Source organism: Prionailurus bengalensis, chromosome C1 (assembly GCF_016509475.1).
Source record: "Prionailurus bengalensis isolate Pbe53 chromosome C1, Fcat_Pben_1.1_paternal_pri, whole genome shotgun sequence".
Classification (NCBI taxonomy): domain Eukaryota; kingdom Metazoa; phylum Chordata; class Mammalia; order Carnivora; family Felidae; genus Prionailurus; species Prionailurus bengalensis.
In genome coordinates, this window is record NC_057345.1 from 106418102 (window position 1) to 106435390 (window position 17289).

The window sequence follows — 17289 nt, forward strand, 5'->3', positions numbered from 1 at the left end:
TGGATACAGAATGGATTTAATAAAATGGCTAAGAAGTTCATCTTTCACTCCACTTGGTGAAAGCTGGCAGTAGGGTCGGGAAAGCAGAATGAGTAGGGAAGCAGAATGAGGAAAAAACATTCAGAAACAGGAAAGGGAAGGATCTCCATCTCTGAAATGTAGGAAGTATCATCTAAATGAGACCAAAGAGAGTCCTTAAAGGAGAGGGACTTCCCTCTCATTCCTTCTGAGCCTACCAGAGGAAAGAGGCTATTATTATAGCTGCAGTAAGGAAAATGCAAGACAGGGAGGGGAAAAAGGAAACAGGTGTAGCCGATCCCAACCTAGCAAGCTAAAACCACATGTACTTTATAGTGTGGCCCGCGTCAGCTGCCTCCCCAGGAACTGCCCGTTTGGAGACCTTTGTGATTCTAAGGAGGCTGATCCCAGGCTTTCCCCGATGTAGAATGAACAAATTAGCATATACCATCCTTCTGGCCACAGTGATTGGTTAGGGGTGGGCATGTGACCCAGGATGGCTTAATCAGAGTCAATCTTGATGCTTCTGCTAAGATTCCTGGCACAAAGATGTTCCCTTTTCAGGTTGGATATAAATGAGAAAACGTGTAATCCCAGGAGTGCTGGCAGCCATGAAGTGGCCCAGGTTTAAAACGATCCTATAGAAGGCAGCAGCAGGGGGGGGAGATCAGGTATTTAGAAACGGGTTGAGCCACTGCATCAGCTCTCCCTGGAGCCAGTACTACCTCTGGACTTCACAGTTACGTGAGCCAGGAAGTCTTAATTTTTAAGCCAGTTTGTAAGGTTTTCTTTGATTTAAAACCGAAAGATTCCTAGCCGATACATTCATCATACTTACTCCATCCCTATCCTCCCACAGGATAGCAGAGATCCAGGTAAGACAGTCACTACATTTATCAAGGACTCTAAAGCCAAGGGTATTGAGCTGGAAACATCAGAGGCAGGAGCCAGACACTGTGTAAGACAAGGGGGCCTCAGCAGTCTCTACAGGAGAATGAACTGCCTTAGGAAAAGAAGAGCCAAATGAGAAGCAAGTGCAGAGAAGGGCCTCTACTAGGCAGGTAGAGTTAATGTGAATATAAACACTTTTCCCCACGTACCTATCAAGGGGGTGTTGCTTGGGGGTCTTTCCCTTCATGGGATAAGGAATTCTGAAGCACGTGCCCTTTTAAGTCTTTATTACCCTGTGCTGCGGTGTCTACCTCTCCCTTTGGAAGAGCCTCCTTTTGGCTTCTACTGCCCTTGATGACACTCACTTTTGAGGTGACCAGAGGAATTTTATCTTCTGCTTCTTTGGCATGCCGGGAACTGGGGCCCTTTCCTCCTCTGGAAACAACACCATCTTCCTGATCCCGGGCAAGCACCATCCCCTTCTCAGCCCCTCCCACTGGCCCTGGTCTCCCTGACCCTCTGGCAGAGTTGCTCTCCCCTGCAGAGGCCCATGTCTCCCGTGGTAACCGGCAGGGCTGGGCAGAGTCCACGGCAGCTGCTGACTTGTCAGGGGTAGAGTTCCTTTCCCTACTTCCACCTGATTTTTTTCGAGGGCGCCCCCGTTTTCTTTTGGCATCACTTCCTGTATCCTCTATATCCTGCTTTGCTGCTTTAGCTGGTGGATCCTGCCCAATGGCCTCACTCACAGGTACTTCTGCTGATCTCTTGACACCTTTGTCATGGGGTCCTGGGTCACCACCTATGCCTACCTCCCTGTTCTCTGTGCCTCGTGGCTGAGCGAGCACCCCAGGTAGGGCTTGCCCAGGCCCAGGCCCAGGCCCAGGCCCAGGCCCAGGCCCGGGTCCAGGCAAAGCAGGAACAGCTGGTAAGATCATGTTAATGATGGGCACAGCTGCCTGGGGTCCCCCAGCCCTACTGGGCAGAGCCACTTTCAGAGGACCTGAAGAAAGCTTGGGGGCCAGGATGGGGGGAGAGACTTGGAGTGGTGGAATAAGTGAGCGAGGGGCCCGGGGAAGGAGCAGAGGCAGCCGGGCCACCAGGGCATTAACCTGTGGGTTACTGGCTGCTGGGGCTGGGCTCTCCACTACACTCTTCTTCCGCTCTCCACGTGCAGGAGGGCCAGCCCCAGCCCGGGGTTCCGGCTCCTTAGGTGGCTAAAAGGTAAAGAGAGGACACAGTTAAGTGGGAAGACTGGACACTGGAGTCAACACAGGCATAGAAGGGTGAGAAAATATGGGGAAAGGGATACCAAAAGCCCCCAGCCCAGGGCAGCAAGGTCAGGGGCATCAACTTCCTTACCTGGGCTGGTCTCTCTGGTTTCTTGTGGGCTCCACCCTCTAGGCTCTCGACACCATTCTTGGATTTAGAGGACCGCTCCCGAGGGGCATGTTCATCGTCGTCTGTGGAGGTGCAGGAAAGGTAGTAAGGCGAGGGCGAGGAGGAAACAATGGACAAGTGAGGCAACTCTGACTGGTGGAGAAGGAGGAAGAAGGCGGTCTAAGGCATGACCTAATGTCCTATAAGGGCCACTAGAAATAGAAAGCAAATGCAAGGTGTCTCTACCCTAGCAGGTGGGAGGGCCTATGAAGTTGAAAGTGGCAGAGAGTTTCTCAGGACTTGAGAGATGATGGTCCACCCACCAGCGAGCCCCACTGCCTTGAGTACGTGGGCAGGGGCAGACCGGGCAGAGATGAGGTGCTGCTGCAGGAGGAAGCGGGCGACTTCAACGATGGAACTGAAGGATCGTTTCAGGATTCGTTCTGCCCAGTCACAGGTCAGAGCGCAGGCTGCCTCAACCAGTTCGTCCCGGGGTGCTGGGGTTACTTCTGGGCCCATTTCTGGCTGCAGTGGGGAAGGACATGCCCAATCACACCCCACCTTGGCCCCTCTCAGACACCAGTGTCAACCACAGCAAGACCAGACTGCAAATGGGAGTAACTCGCCACAGGAACCCACAAATTCTCTTCACCGTCTGCCTGAGCCATCGGGTAGGTAAAGGGAATATCCTATACACCCAGAAACTATATGCAGAATGACCTAGGCTGTGTCACCCTCCACTTCGGAGAGAAGAATGCAATCAGAGGGTTGTTTGTTACTTACACTCTCAGAGCCCTTCAGGTCAAGTCCAGGTAAGGGTGGCATAGACACCAAGGTCTTCCTTCGTATGCCACTGTAGCAATATCTGAGACAAGTTAAAGAGCAGCCAACAACGGGGATCTCCAAGCCCCGTGGGAAGGTTAGGCTGTTTCTACTCCTGGCCCTCCACACCCTAAGTTTTCCTCCCCAGGTCCATCCTCCAGCCCCAACCTCTCCACTCAAGGATACTTGGACTGGCCTCGGCCACCAAGCCTTCGGGCCTTGATGTCAGGGAAGATCTCTCTGATGATTTTGCCAAAGTTGGCGGTGCTGAGTGGGCGGCAACAGGCAAGACTCTCACAGTACTTCCTGAGTAAGTGGGGGGAGGGGGCAAAGAGGGAAGATACTTAGACACCAGTGAGTATCTGAATCATGGGTAGATTCGGAGGGTCCCTGGCATCAAGTATGAGAAACCCCTTAACAAGTCAGTGGGGCTCTATCAAGGCAGGGAGCTCTCCAGGAGGGAGGGAGTAGTCCTAGCCCACCAACCCACACCCCAGCCCCCCATTCACCCACCGATAGGCATCATAAACACTTTGCTTTGGCAAACAGGTGTCAGTATGCTCTTCTAGATGGTTGCGGATCCATCGATAGGCATACATGTACTCCTCATTGCTAAGTGTACTTGGCTCTGAGCTGCAAGAGAAGTAAAAGGGACACACCTTACTAAGATCCTAATAGTTGCTGTGGTTCTCAACAGACTACCACTTCAGCAGTGATGGACCAAATCACTCGGCCCGGAATCCACCTTTTCCAGGTAAACCAGGACAGCACATTTCCTTCTTTATCAAGCGGTTATGAGTATTCCTAGTCACCCAGCCCCATCTCAGTGAGCCTTCCTTTAAGAACCAGAACCTCTGACGCCTTCAATTGTAGCACCAAACTTACCTTTTGTCTCCAGTACTGGGTCCTGAGGGGAGCTGAAGGTAGAGATACAGCTTGTCGTTGTCTGAGAATTTCTGTACATCTTGCTGAGGTTGGGAGGAACAGAGGCAAGGGAAAAAAAATAAGGCCAAGAAGGACCCAAGGTAGGATCTTCTGATCCTTCCCCCAAAATTGGGCTGCCTTAGAGACTGTCAGAGTGAAAAAGGACCTTAGAAATGATCTGGCGCTGGGTTCTCACTCTATCTGAGAGGCACCTAGGTGAGCTACCATGGTGAGAGGGGAGTGGAGGGGATCGGCTTTGATTTTATTCCTACTGAGTGTCTATACCACAGGTCACAGAGAGATGAACTAAGATGCTCAAGGTCAAACTGGCAGCAAGTTGCAAAGCCAATTATCTTCTGACGGGGAAGACAACACTGCTTGTCCCACAGAAACCTTTCACTTAGGCATACCCTCTTCCTCCTCCTCCCTGCTGCACCAACTCCATCTCTCTACTGCCCTCTTCCCGAAAACACTCACCAGGATCCCCTCGACTTTGTTCTGCACGGCCTTGCTGTGGAGGAGAGGAGAAAGCTGGAGGTCACACACAAGATTTTCCCTGGTGTCTTACTGTTAGGGAGAGGAAGAGGGCTGAGAGGCCTGGCAGGTGCTCAGCAACGGCTACCATGATGGAGAATCCCCCAGTGCTCACAGGCACTTGCTCAGGGAGAGGCAGTTCATCTACAGAGGAAGTGAAGTGCTACGGTTCTGGAGCAAGACTTGGAGGTGGTGAGGAGTACTTACGAAATGGTACCTCGGAGCCTCTGAAGAAGGGTGGTGGGTTCTCCCGCCTCAGCACTACCTGAGGGGGGCCGTCCCCCAGTCTTGGGGCTCTTAGCGTCGGGTTCATCTTCTGCCATCCCGGCATGAGGGCTAGAGTTGAGAGGAGACACGACAGGAAGATTCAACCTCCCTTCCCCTGGAGCCACCCCGCCGCTCCCCAGGCGCTCCTTGTCTCCCTACCCAGAAACACAGAGAAACAGAAAGCCTCTGAATGTCCTCAGTGGTCTTTTTTTCTCACCACTTGCCTTCTCCCCAAATTAGAAATGATCCCATTACTTCTCCAGGCCCATATATACCCAAAGAGATCTCTGCCACCTCCATTCTATCTCCCCCCGCCCCCCCCCCCCCCCCCCCCCCCCCCCCCCCCCCCCCCCCCCCCCCCCCCCCCCCCCCCCCCCGCTTCCTGCAGTCTCCTGAGTGTGGAAAACTGTACAGGAAGAGATAGGCGGGTTGGGAATCCACGTTAGAAATGTCCATTTCTGCCTCTGGCCCCGTCCCGCCCTCACCCCCTTAAAAAACCAAAAACAAGAACCACCACAAAACAAAGTTCTCCGATTCTCCTCACGCCTGAATTTTCCTGGGAGGTCAGAAAGGATACGAACATACTCTGCCCTTGCAGGCTTGGAAAAAACTGGGCCCAAGTTCTCATTACTTAATCTCGCCACGGCTTCCCCCGCGGCTCCCCCTCCCCACGTCGCCGGTCCCTACGTCATCTCCCTCAACCTCCCATCCTGAGGCGCACCCCCACCTCCCTCCCTTCCCCCTGCATTCAATCCCGCGTTGCTGCAAGGTGGGAGGCTTCAGGGGGGCGAACTCCTGGGCTGGGCGTAGGAAACCCGGTTGGGGGAACGGGGTCCCGGATTCGGGGCACGTGCACATGGGCGAAGGAGCTGTTGAAAATACGGCCACAATCTTTTTCTGCTCTCCTCCCAACTCATACTGCCCCCTCCCTACCTTTGAACAGTCGCCTTCCAACACAAGCAACAATAAAGGTAAGGGAGAAAGAGAAACTACCTCGTAGCCACCTTCACTCCAGCCCAGCCCCACGGTCCTGGCCCAGCGGGCTCGTGCGTTGCTTTATTTTCTTTTTTCTGAGTGGCTGGAGCAGTCCCGATCTGCCTAGAGACTCGCGCGGCCTGTTCTCTCATTGGTCGTTGCGGCCACCCGGAGACAGAAGGCGCCGGGCTCGCACGGGCGGCAGCTAAAGTCTGCCTGGTAACAGATTCTGATTGGTCAATAGGGGAGGGAAAATCCAAAGTTGGTCTTATTTGAGTGAAGAGGGGGAAGTCCGGGTTAGGTTTCGGTTAAAACTGGGGTCGGTTGGGACTGCTGGTCCCGAGAGGTTCTTCTCTTAAAGGGACCGCAGGACGAAAGGCCGGGCGCTGGGCTCCCTTTGGAGCTTTCTTTTCCTTTGCCCTCGTCTGCAGGGTTTCAGTTTTGCCTTCGGTTGTCAGAGCAACTGGAAGAAAAGAATCAGTGGCTGATAAAATAACTGGAAAATTATGGGTAGTAGTGATGGAGGTTCGCTGAAAGTTCACACCACCTCCTTTTGATGAAAAATAAGTTGAACACCCCACCCTCCGACCCCCGCCCTCAACACAGCCTACAGGCATTCACAGCAAATCTGCAAACACGGGCTCACGTTGCTCTCTGATGGAGGCCTCAAAATCTCAGCAGCTGTACCACATTAAGTTAAAATGCCAAGCGTTTCTTGGTTTCCCGTGGGTATTTTATTTCCTTCCGAAGAGTTGCTAATGTATTTGCATACCTGTAGTTCTGCACTCGGTGAACACTGGAATTTTGGCTGACACCCCCAGGGGGTGCTGGATGCCCACATGAACTCTTGAAGAGAACATTGTGCTGAATAGGCCATGGGTTGTTAACCTTTCGGTTACGGCTTTGTTTAGATCGCGAGTCAAATGAAAGCAGTGGACCCTCTGCTATGAAAAATGCACGTGAGGACTAAGTTTTGCATCTAGTTTCAAAGGTAAGGGACTGCAGGTTAACGATTTTTTGAATGGATGTATTTTGTTTGGCACAACAGATACGTTACACCTAAAACTGTATTTGGAGTCCTGACTTCTAATACATTCTCTAGTCTCATCATCAGTGTACTTTTGTAAGGAGGACAGCAATGATGCCTGATCTTGTCACCTTTGCCCTTTTTAGCCTCCATTTATCTACTACTAGCTTCTGTGGGTACTGGGAGAACCCAGGGAATTGCAGTTTGGGGGAATAAGGATATAGTGGCAAGACGGTTTTCTAATAACAGCAAAAATGTGTCTGATGTTTACTGTGTGCTAGACACCATACCAAATGCTAAACACCTCATTTAATGCTCCTGGCAGCTCTTTGAGGAAGGTACTTACCGCCTCCGTTTTCCAGGCAAAGAAACTGGGATTTGGAGAAGTGAAGGGACTTGTCCACAGTTACATATGTAGTTAAGTGCTGGAATCAGAATCCAAAGGCAAGCAGTCTGCCTTCAGAGCCCATTCTCTTGAACACTGTCCTAGGCCGTGTAGATACATATTCGTAGATATTCATGTACAAATATGGATATAGACTGATGGAAAGGTACCCCCAAACACCACAGTTTGGTATGAAGGGAAATATAGAGCACTTGATTGGAAAAAGAGTTTGGGATAAATTATGCCAGCTTAGGAATTCGCAGGTGGTGGGGAATAAATGGAAATTTCAGGAAAGAGAGAAAAAGTATCATAGCTCTGTAAAGGAGATTATTTTGACAGCACTGTAGAAGGTGAGGTTGTGTAGGGGGAGAGACTTGAGATGGGGGAAAAAGGCAGGTATTCATTTATGCCAGGCATTGCGCTAAGGGCTAGGGATATAAAGCTGAATGAGGTATGATGTACCTTGCCCTGAGAAGTAACAATAAAAATTATCTGGTAAGCATCACCACAGTAATAGCAAGAACTTATATAGAGTTTAATATGTGCCGAGGATTCCTCTAAGGGCCTCCCAGATGTTGCCACTTTATCTCATAGCAACTCTAGCCGATAGGTACTGTGAAAGCAAACCATAAAAGAAAAGATGGATAAATTTAGATACATTAATATTAAAAACTTAAATTTATTTTTAAAACCACTATGAAAAGTATATAAAATCAAGCCACACGTTGGGAGAAGATACTTTCAAGACATATAACTGACAAAGGATTATTATCTGGAATTTATAAAGGCCTTTTACAAATAAAAAGATAAATAGCCAAATCAAAAAATGGGCAGAGAAGATCAACAGGAATTTCAAGAAAGAAGCAGAAATGGTTCATAGACATATGAAAAGTTGTTCACTCTCTATAGTAATCAAGAAATTCCAAATTAAAACCACGATAAGATGCCATTTCATACCCACTAAACTGGCAACAATTCCAAAGTCTGCCAATGCTGAGAGCTGACACGGCTGTGGGCCCAGAGGAGCCCTCACCCACTGCTGGTGGGGACGTGGTTTGCTGTAATCATTTTGAAAGAGTTTGATAATGTCGAATATGGAAATATTTTATAATTCAACAATCCTACTCCTACAAACATGCCTTGAAGACAGAGGCAGTAGGATTTATAGTTTCACTGTTTGCATTAGCAAAACCTGGGAACCCCAATGTCCATCAATAGTAGAGTGAAAAGTTGTGGTATATTCATACGATGGAATGTCATAGGGTAGTGGGAATGAATGAGCCACAGCCACATGCATCTACAAGGACGAATCTTTAGAAACCGTGAAAGAACTATAACACGGAAGAGAACATACAGTACGATGCAATTTGCAAAATTTGATGGCAGGCAAAACTGCATAATATATTGTTTATGGATAAATACATATGTGGTAAAGAGTAAGAGTAATAGAATTATTACCATAAAAGTAAAGATATAACTTACCTTCAGTGAGCAAGGGAAAAGAGTTTTGGGAATGTTTCTTCAAGAGCCAATCGACAATGTCTTCCATAGGATCTAATTTAATTTGTTTGTTTTCCAAATAGACAGACAGTCTTTTCAAAATATTTATCATTTCCTTCTTCTTCTTCTTTTTTTTAAAGACTTAATTTTTTTCAGCAATCTCTATACCCAATGTGGGACTAGGGCTCACAACCCAGAGATCAAGAGTTGCGTGCTCCACCAACTGACCCAGCCAGGCGCCCCTCATTTCCTTCTTGTTATAGCTTTCCTTTCATACTCTTATCAGGTGCTAAGTTCCCTTTTTTTATGTTTATTTTTATTTTATTTATTTATTTTTATCTTAGAAAGAGAGAGAGAGAGAGAGCGCGCATGAGCAGGGAAGAGGGGCAGAGGAAGAGAGAGAGAATTTCAAGCAGGCTCCACTGGGATCATGACCTGAGCTAAAATCAAGAGTCGGACACTCAACAAGTTGGGCCACCAGGTGCCTGCTAAGTTCCCTTTTTTAGTTGGGTCTGTTTCTGGACCTTCTTCTTTTCTATTGACTCTATTTGTCTATTCCTCCACCCGTAACACACTGGTTTTTTTGTTTGTTTGTTTTTAAGTAGGCTTCACACCCAGCGTGAAGCCCAATGCAGGGCTTGAGCTCACAACCCTGAGATTAAGACCTGAGCTGAGATCAAGAGTCAGACACTCAACCGACTGAGCCCCCAGGTGCCCCAAATAATACACTGTTTTAATGTAATTATGTAGTATGTTTTGCTATCCAATGCTGAACATTTTCCACCCTAAGTTTCATTAATTAAAATAGTTGTGTCTACATATGGAAGATTGTATTTTCCAAATGCAGCCACAACAGTATTGCTGGTTTCACAGACTATTCCAGGACCTTGCCACTTCCCCATCGAGAGATGGAATCTATTTCCTGTCTCCCTGAATCTGGGAAGGCCTTTGTGACTATCTCAGTGAATGGAATGCAGTGAAAGTGATGCTGTGTGACCTCCAAGTCTAGGTTAGAATAGCTGGTACAGTTTCCTCTTTGCTGTCTCTTGGGACACTCACCCTTGGGACCCAGCCACCATGTTGTGAGGAAGCCAAGCAGCCGCATGGAAAGGCCATGTGTAGCTCATAACCCCAGCCAATGTCCTGGGTGACAGCCAGCATCAATCATTGGACATGGAGTGAGTGAGCCACTGGATGATTCTAGCCTCTAGTCTTTAAACTGCTCCAGCTGACACTGAATGGAGTCCCCATAGAGACCTGTCCAAATTACAAATTTGTGAGAAAAAGTAGTGTTGCCATTGGTTTAAGTCATTATGTGTTGGGGTGGTTGGTTACCCAGCGATAGATGACTGGAGCACTATGCCTTTATATTTCCTGCTTAGTTCTAGAAACAGCTTAGAAATTTCATACATAACCCTCATCCCTCTAGGACAACACATTCTGGTAAGTATGCTCCATACCCATTTCATGTTCTTACAAACCCAGGTCCACCCAATCCAAGGTTTTTGTTCAATTTTTTCCTAAAAATGGGGAATATAGGGACGCCTGGGTGGCTCAGTCGGTTAAGCATCCAGCTTCAGCTCAGGTCGTGATCTCACAGTTCATGAGTTTGAGCCCCACGTCGGACTCTGTGCTGACAGCATGGAGCCTGGAGCCCACTTTGAGTTCTTTGTCTCCCTCTCTCTCTGCCCCTGCCCTGCCCCTGCTCACCCTCTCTCTCTCTCTCTCAAAAATAAATAAACATTAAAAAAATTTTTAATGGGGTTATACTATTCTCTTATATATATAACTCTGCGACTTAATTTGTTTACTTAACATAATGTTGTACATATTCCTCTAAGTCAGGTAGTGTTTAGAGCAGAGAGTTTGCTAGGCCTCAAAAATCAGTAAGTCAGGAAAGAGACTCCCAGTAGGGTGCCAGAGAATGGCCAGGAACAGATATTTAGAACATGCAGCCAGGCAATCAACTTTGGAAGATGCAAGAAGGAGGGTGATCCTCACTAAGATAAATTCAATTACCTGAGGTTGTCCTGAAAGACTTACCCAAATTACAATGGGTAGGAGGTCTAATCCGTCTAAAGGGACCAATGATGAGTGGACACCTTCCAGAACTCTGTCATACTCTTTGACATGGTGGCCTGGGACTACAGCTTTTCTGGGCATATCCTTGAGCTCAGCAAACTCTCTAGAACTTTCCAGATGGTGTCATAAACCAACTTGTGGAGCTGACCATGGTGCTAGCAGGAGCCCCTAGATGATACATTGGACTCAAGACATGCTAAGCTCAGTTTTGGTATTCTTGCTCCCTTAGTCTGGTGTAGGGGCATGGGGTGGTATCTTTGTGAGTACAACAGACAAAGGTCCTGTCAGGGTGGGTACAGCAGGGATTAGGGAAGATTTGGGTCACATACTGCTGGTGACTAGGTCATCTGTGACAGGAAGTACTATCTTCTTTTTGGAGTTTCTGTTTTAGTGATATAGGATCAGAAGTACAGATCTAGGATACAGGTGAATTTTTAAAAAGTTTTTATTATGAAAAATTTTCAAACATACAAAAGAAGAAGGAAGTATATAATCTCCTGCATACCTATACCTATCACCCTACTTTAAGAATTTTAACAAGAGGGGCGCTTGGGTGGCTCAGTTGGTTAAGCGTTCAACTTTGGCTCAGGTCATGATCTCATGGTTTGTGAGCTTGAGCCCTGTGTGAGCCTGGAGTCTGCTTTGGATTCCGTGTCTCCCTCTCTCTCTGCCTCTCTTCCACTTGTGCTCTCTCTCAAAAATAAATAAATGTTAGAAAAAAATTAAAAAAAAGAATTATTAACAACATCTGGTCAATCTTGTTTTATCTGTACCTCCTTCACTCTCCAACTTACCTGCTCCCCGTCATTTTAATAGAGGTGCTCATTATATCAGTACATCTGTAAGTAACTTAGTATTCATGTAAATACTTCAATATAACTTAAAAAAAGGGACTTTTTTTAAACATAGTCCCAATGCCATTATCATGCCTAAAAAACTTAAACATAAGTTATTATCATTGAACAGTGTCCAAATTTCTCTAATTTTCTCAAAAATGTATTTCCTGTTATGTTCAAATCAGTATCAACAAGATCCAAACGTTGCATTTAGTTTTGGTTGATGTGTTTCTTAAATCTTTCTAAACTATACCCTCCCTCTTTCAACTTATTCATTGAGGAAACAAGTCATTTGCTTTGTAGAATTTCCCGCATTCTTCATTTTTACAATTGCATCTTTGTAATGTTTTTAAGCTTTTGAAACTTGTTCTTCTGTCTCCTATATTTCCTGTAAACCGACTGTGAGATCTAGAGACTTGTTCAGATTCATTTTGATGTTTTGGCAAGAATACTTCATAGGTAGCACATAATGCCTGGTCATTACTCTTTTTGTGATGCAGATTGATTAGTGAGTTCTGGTTTTGCTGGTCAGCTCTATCCATTATAACATTTCATTTTGGTGTTTCATTTAATGGTTTTAGCAGCTACTGGTGACCACTGGTTAGGCTCATTTGTCACTAGAAGTTACAAATTGGTGTTATCCAAATTCTATCATTCCTTCTTAATGTACTAGCTGAAATTCCTTAAAGATCTTTTCCTCATCAACTATTTGGTTGTCCTAAGGTGGATTCCTGAGGAAAAGCAAGATAAATACTTGATTCTTTCTCTCTGTTCTCCAGTTTTCAGAATAACAAGATGGTTTTCTAGTATCTTTCAAACATGACCAATTAGAGTTTTCCTATGTGTGTTTTTATGAACTTCTGGATTTTAACATAGTGTATTTCAATCTATTTCAATTATTGTTCTCTTTGAAACTCTAATTGTCCCATCTTTGGCCAGTGGAAGCTCCTTCATGTTGACTTCTGTGTTATTTTTTCTTTTGAGATAATTGTAGATTCACATATAATTGCAAGAAATAATACAGATAGAGAGAGAGAGATCTCATGTACCCTTCCTTCACCCAGTTGCCTTGATGATGCACTTTGCATAACCATAGTGCCATATCATAACCAGGAAACTGACTGACATTGATACAACTCACCAAATTTCCTCAGGTTTCACCAGTTTTACATACACTCACTTATATGTACGTATATGCATATTTAGGTCTCTGCGATTTTATCACATTGTAGATTTGTGTAACCATCACAACAGTCAAGATACACAACAGTTCCATCACTAAAAGAATCCTACTCTTTGATAGCCATCCCCCCCCAACACACACCCAGTCCCATCCCTGACCCCTGGAAACCACTAATCTTTTCTCCAGTTCTATACTTTTTTTTTTTTTAATTCTTTTTTTTTTTTCAACGTTTATTTATTTTTGGGACAGAGAGAGACAGAGCATGAACGGGCGAGGGGCAGAGAGAGAGGGAGACACAGAATCGGAAACAGGCTCCAGGCTCTGAGCCATCAGCCCAGAGCCCGACGTGGGGCTCGAACTCACAGACCGTGAGATCGTGACCTGGCTGAAGTCGGACGCTCAACCGACTGCGCCACCCAGGCGCCCCTATACTTTTGTTATTTCATGAATGTTATATAAATTGAATCATAATATCTATAACCTTTTGAGATTGTTTGTTTTTTTTTTTTTACTTAGTATAATTCTCTTGAGATCCATCCAGACCGTTGCGTGTACTAATAGTTCATTCCTTTTTTATTGCTGAGTATTATAGTCCATGGCATGGATATAGCAGTTTAACCATTAATCCACTGAAAGACATTTGGATGGTTTCCAGTTTTTGGCTGTCACGAGTAAAGCTGCTATGAACAACTGTGTGCAGATTTTTGTGTGAACATACATTTTCAGTTTTCTGGGATATATGCCCAAAAGTTCAATTTTGTTGTTGTTGTTGTTGTTGTTTTGCTTCAGACTGAGAATTATTTTGTCTTTTACGGTGACTTTGCTTCCTTCTTCCTCAACGTGGCCTTTTCTCTCCCTCTAGTTGTACAGTTTGTTCTCTCAGTCCTCAGGTCGATTTCTTGGGTATTCAGAATGATTTGATAGTTACGTAGCCGTGTTCAAAGAATGAAGCAAGCCTAGGGTCTTCCTACTATACCTCCATCTTAGCTCCCCCCACTCATGTTTGGTCTTTTTTTTTTTTTTTAAGTTTATTGATTTATTTATTTTTAATTTTTTTTAAAATGTTTATTTATTTTTGACAGAGAGAGAGAGACAGAGCATGAGTGGGGGAGGGGCAGAGAGAGAGGGAGACACAGGATCCAAAGCAGGCTCCAGGCTCTGAGCTGTAAGCACAGAGACCGACACAGGGCTTGAACTCACAGACCGGGAGATCATGACCTGAGCCAAAGTCGGCTGCTCAACCGACTGAACCACCCAGGCGCCCCTTTTTAAGTTTATTTATTTGTTTTTTGAGACAGAAAAAGAGAGACAGTGCCAGCTGGGGAGGGTCAGAGAGAGAGGGAAAGAGAATCCCAAGCAGGTTCCGTGCCACTCAGGTGCCCCATGTTTGATCTTTATAAGGAATTGACAAAGTATTTTCCAGAGTAGCTGTACAGTTTTACACTTCCACCAGCAATGTCTGAATGATTCAGTTTTTCCCCATCCTGGCCAACATTTTTGTATTATCACTATTTTCTATTTTAGCCATCATGATAGGTGTGTAGTGATATCACATGGCTTTAATTTGTATTTCCCTGATGTCTGGTAATGTTGATTATCTTTTCATGTGCTTTCTTGCCATCTTTATATCCTCTTTGGTGAAATGTCTGTTCACGTCTTTTGTCCATTTTCAAACTGGAATTTGGGTTTTTTTTTAACTGTTGAATTTTGAGAGCTTTGTATTCTAGATACAAGTGTTTGGTCAGATGTGTCCCATGTCCTTTAGATATAACCCCTGTAGTCTTCATAGATTCTGGCATGGTAAGTGTTTGAGGCTCATTTTGTTGAATGGAATTTTAAGCCTTTAAAAGTATTAGAAATTTTCTTAATGTTTATTTATTTATTTTGAGAGAGAGAGCAGGGGAGGAGCAGAGAGAGAGAGAGGGAGAGAGAAAATCCCAAGCAGGCTCCGCAGTCAGCACACAGCCCGACGTGGGCCTCAAACTCACAAACTATGAGATCATGACCTGAGCTGAACTCAAGAGTCAGACGCTTAACTGACTGAGTCACCCCGGTGCCCCAGACTTTTAGAAATATTTAAATACGATGTAGAACGATATGATCCTTTTTCTTTCTGAAGCAGTTTGGTCATTGAAAAGGACAGGGGAGAAACTTAGGAGAGAAACGTCTAGTAAGACACACTAGATCCCAAGGCCCCCATAAGTCACGCGTCACACATGCCTCCTTACTTTCATTTGTTCAGTAAAGCATTCTTTGTGCTAAGGCACAAGCCAGGTGCTGGGAATAAGCAGGTAGTCTCAATGTAATGTGACATATGTTCATGCTGAGGTTAAGTGCAGGAGGCCCCATCCTGGAGAGGGGGCCTAAAAGCCTCCAGGCTGTGGAGGATGGATTGAAAAAAATAGTGAAGTTTAGGAACACCAGTAGACACTCTGTCCCCTCAGGTCTCCTTGTGACAAGCACCTCCAAAGTCTTCACATTCTGTCTGGCCATAGAAGTGAGATTTGGTGACCTTCAGTATCATGTTGTAATCCCTGGTGTGAACTAGTCAGTCCCCCGGAGTCCTCGTCAGGACTTTCCCATACAAGATACAAAGGATCGGCAGAAGCGGGGTCACAGACTGTGCCCCCAAAGACAAGGTGATCTAAGAAATAGGTTCCATAGTTTATTTCTTGGTAAAGCAATTTCCAAGAGTTTGTGTAAAAACAGCCAGTGAGCAACATGCAACAGGTAGTCAGTAAATGAAGACACCACTCAATACGTCCCAATAGCCTCTGTTTGGCTTTGGTGGGACTATCTGCCAAGGCGTGGGGGCCAAGAGGGAGCAGCATGAAGCCAGGTGTCTGAGGAAGTGAGGGCTCAGATGTGGGATGGGGCTACCCGGGGTGGACTTCAGACCCAAATGTCAGAGCTGCAGTCACCCCCGGGGTAGCGGAGCTCATGGGCCAGGGCTGGACCTAGGGGCTCCTTCCCAAAGTCCACCAGGAAGTTGGGGTTCAACTTCAGGCCTCCCTTTACTGTGTCTACATCGATCTGCAGCATCACAGAGCCTTCCCTGGCAGAAAGAGGGAGGGAGTAAGAAAGAGGCCAGGGGTGGCCATCCCTTTCCCCCAAGAGTTTGTGATGCAGGGGTGGGTCCTAAGAAAGGAGCAGGGCCCGTATGGTGGAGGTGGGTGGGGTGCCCAAGGAGTCTTCAGGAAACCAGACTCTTCTGGGAAAGGAGGACTTGGGAAGGGGAGCCCAGGCTGTCTGCTTCTCACCTGATGAGATCAGGGTAAAACTGCTTGTCCCAGGCACTGTACAGAGATGTGGTGACGTAGAGACGTTTCCCGTCTAGGCTCAGCTGGATCATCTGAGGGCCTCCGGGTACCCGTTTCCCCTTGGGAAAATCAGGGGTCAGGGCCCGTGATAACACGCGGGTCCTGGGAGAGGGATCATGGAGCATGCCCCCACCCCATACTTCTCCAGCATGGATATGAGGGTACCCATGAGCTAGAGTGGAGGGTGGGGGTGTGCGGGTGAGGGGTGGACGTTGGGGGTAGATCCTCACCTTGACCACCAGGGGCTCTGGCTGGGATTTTAGCTCCTGGTCCTCCAGCACTTGCACGGGCCCTCCCTTAACAATGCTGCCCCCAAGGAAGAGCTGGGTGGGGGGATATGGAGCAGAAAGGAGGAAGGTGGTGGGAGGTGAGGACATCGCAGGAAGAGCAGGGTGCCTCAGTCAGCGTGCCCACACTCCCTCACTTGTGGCCATGGCTGCCCACAGTCCTGGCCTGTGCCACCCCTCAGTCTGCATTTTTGCTATTCCTGAACCTCCTTGATCATCCCCCAGCCACTTCCTACCGTCCACCTCATCCCCAGCCTTCTTTTTCCTCCCCCTTCTCTCTCCCCCATCGTGTTAGCACCCCACCTGTCCCGTGAGGCGGGGCCTCTGAGGGTCAGAGATGTCATACTGCCGCAGGTCCCCGTGCAGCCAGTTGCTGAAGTAGAGGAAGCGGTCATCCAGAGATAGCAGGATGTCGGTGATCAGACCTGGGGCAGGGGTGCCATTCAGAGGCTGTAAGGACTTTTGTTCCCCGGGGCCAGGAATCAGCCTTCTGACTCCCAACGTCCCCTGGACACTCACCGGGCATTTCGGGCAGCATCCAGCCCTTCACTTTCTTGGGGGGCACCTGGATGACCTTCTCCACTGACCAAGTACCTCCCTGCATCGGGAGGTGGATGGTGGGGTTAGGCAGAGAGGTGAGCCTGTTAGATTGGGGACTTGGGGTTGCATCTGGGTCTCCCCAGGGCCTGCTGTCTGCAGTGAGACAGCAGATGGAGGGCCCTCTTGCCACTTGGATCTAACTCCTGTGCAAGACCCTTAAGGTAGGGATGATGTCTCCTTCACCACTACATTCCTAGCACTTAGCACAGTGCCTAACATAGAAGCCCACAGACGTTTTTTGAATGAATGAGTAGGAATTTA

At 47.0% G+C, this 17289-nt stretch overlaps 2 protein-coding genes and 2 long non-coding RNA genes across 6 annotated transcripts in view; 2 read left to right on the plus strand and 2 right to left on the minus strand.

Moving 5' to 3' along the window:
• Nucleotides 1–5975, minus strand: RFX5 (regulatory factor X5). The gene is made up of 10 exons (XM_043576295.1): nt 5827–5975; nt 4774–4902; nt 4510–4543; nt 3994–4076; nt 3622–3741; nt 3295–3414; nt 3070–3151; nt 2610–2811; nt 2269–2369; nt 1–2123 (listed from the first exon to the last, which is right to left on the minus strand). Exons 1-10 carry the CDS (start codon nt 5958–5960, stop codon nt 1122–1124), a joined length of 2007 nt encoding a protein of 668 aa, XP_043432230.1. The 5' UTR covers nt 5961–5975; the 3' UTR covers nt 1–1121.
• On the plus strand, nt 2633–5018 carry LOC122481166. Its single transcript, XR_006296776.1, has 4 exons — nt 2633–2743; nt 2863–2957; nt 3257–3862; nt 4323–5018. It is a non-coding gene; the product is annotated as an uncharacterized LOC122481166 (long non-coding RNA).
• LOC122481165 overlaps nt 5692–17289 on the plus strand; it is a 20824-nt gene continuing 9226 nt past the window's right edge. The window contains exons 1-2 of the long non-coding RNA XR_006296775.1: nt 5692–5804; nt 6720–6799. This is a non-coding gene — a long non-coding RNA (uncharacterized LOC122481165). The remainder of the gene's footprint in view (nt 5805–6719; nt 6800–17289) is intronic.
• Nucleotides 15474–17289, minus strand: part of SELENBP1 (selenium binding protein 1) — a 19420-nt gene continuing 17604 nt past the window's right edge. For all 3 annotated transcript variants that reach the window (XM_043576296.1, XM_043576297.1, XM_043576299.1), the window contains 5 exons: nt 16948–17026; nt 16732–16853; nt 16372–16464; nt 16082–16200; nt 15474–15876 (listed from right to left, as the gene is read on the minus strand). In XM_043576296.1, coding sequence (XP_043432231.1) covers nt 15714–15876; nt 16082–16200; nt 16372–16464; nt 16732–16853; nt 16948–17026 — 576 coding nt within the window. In that variant the 3' untranslated portion in view covers nt 15474–15713. The remainder of the gene's footprint in view (nt 15877–16081; nt 16201–16371; nt 16465–16731; nt 16854–16947; nt 17027–17289) is intronic.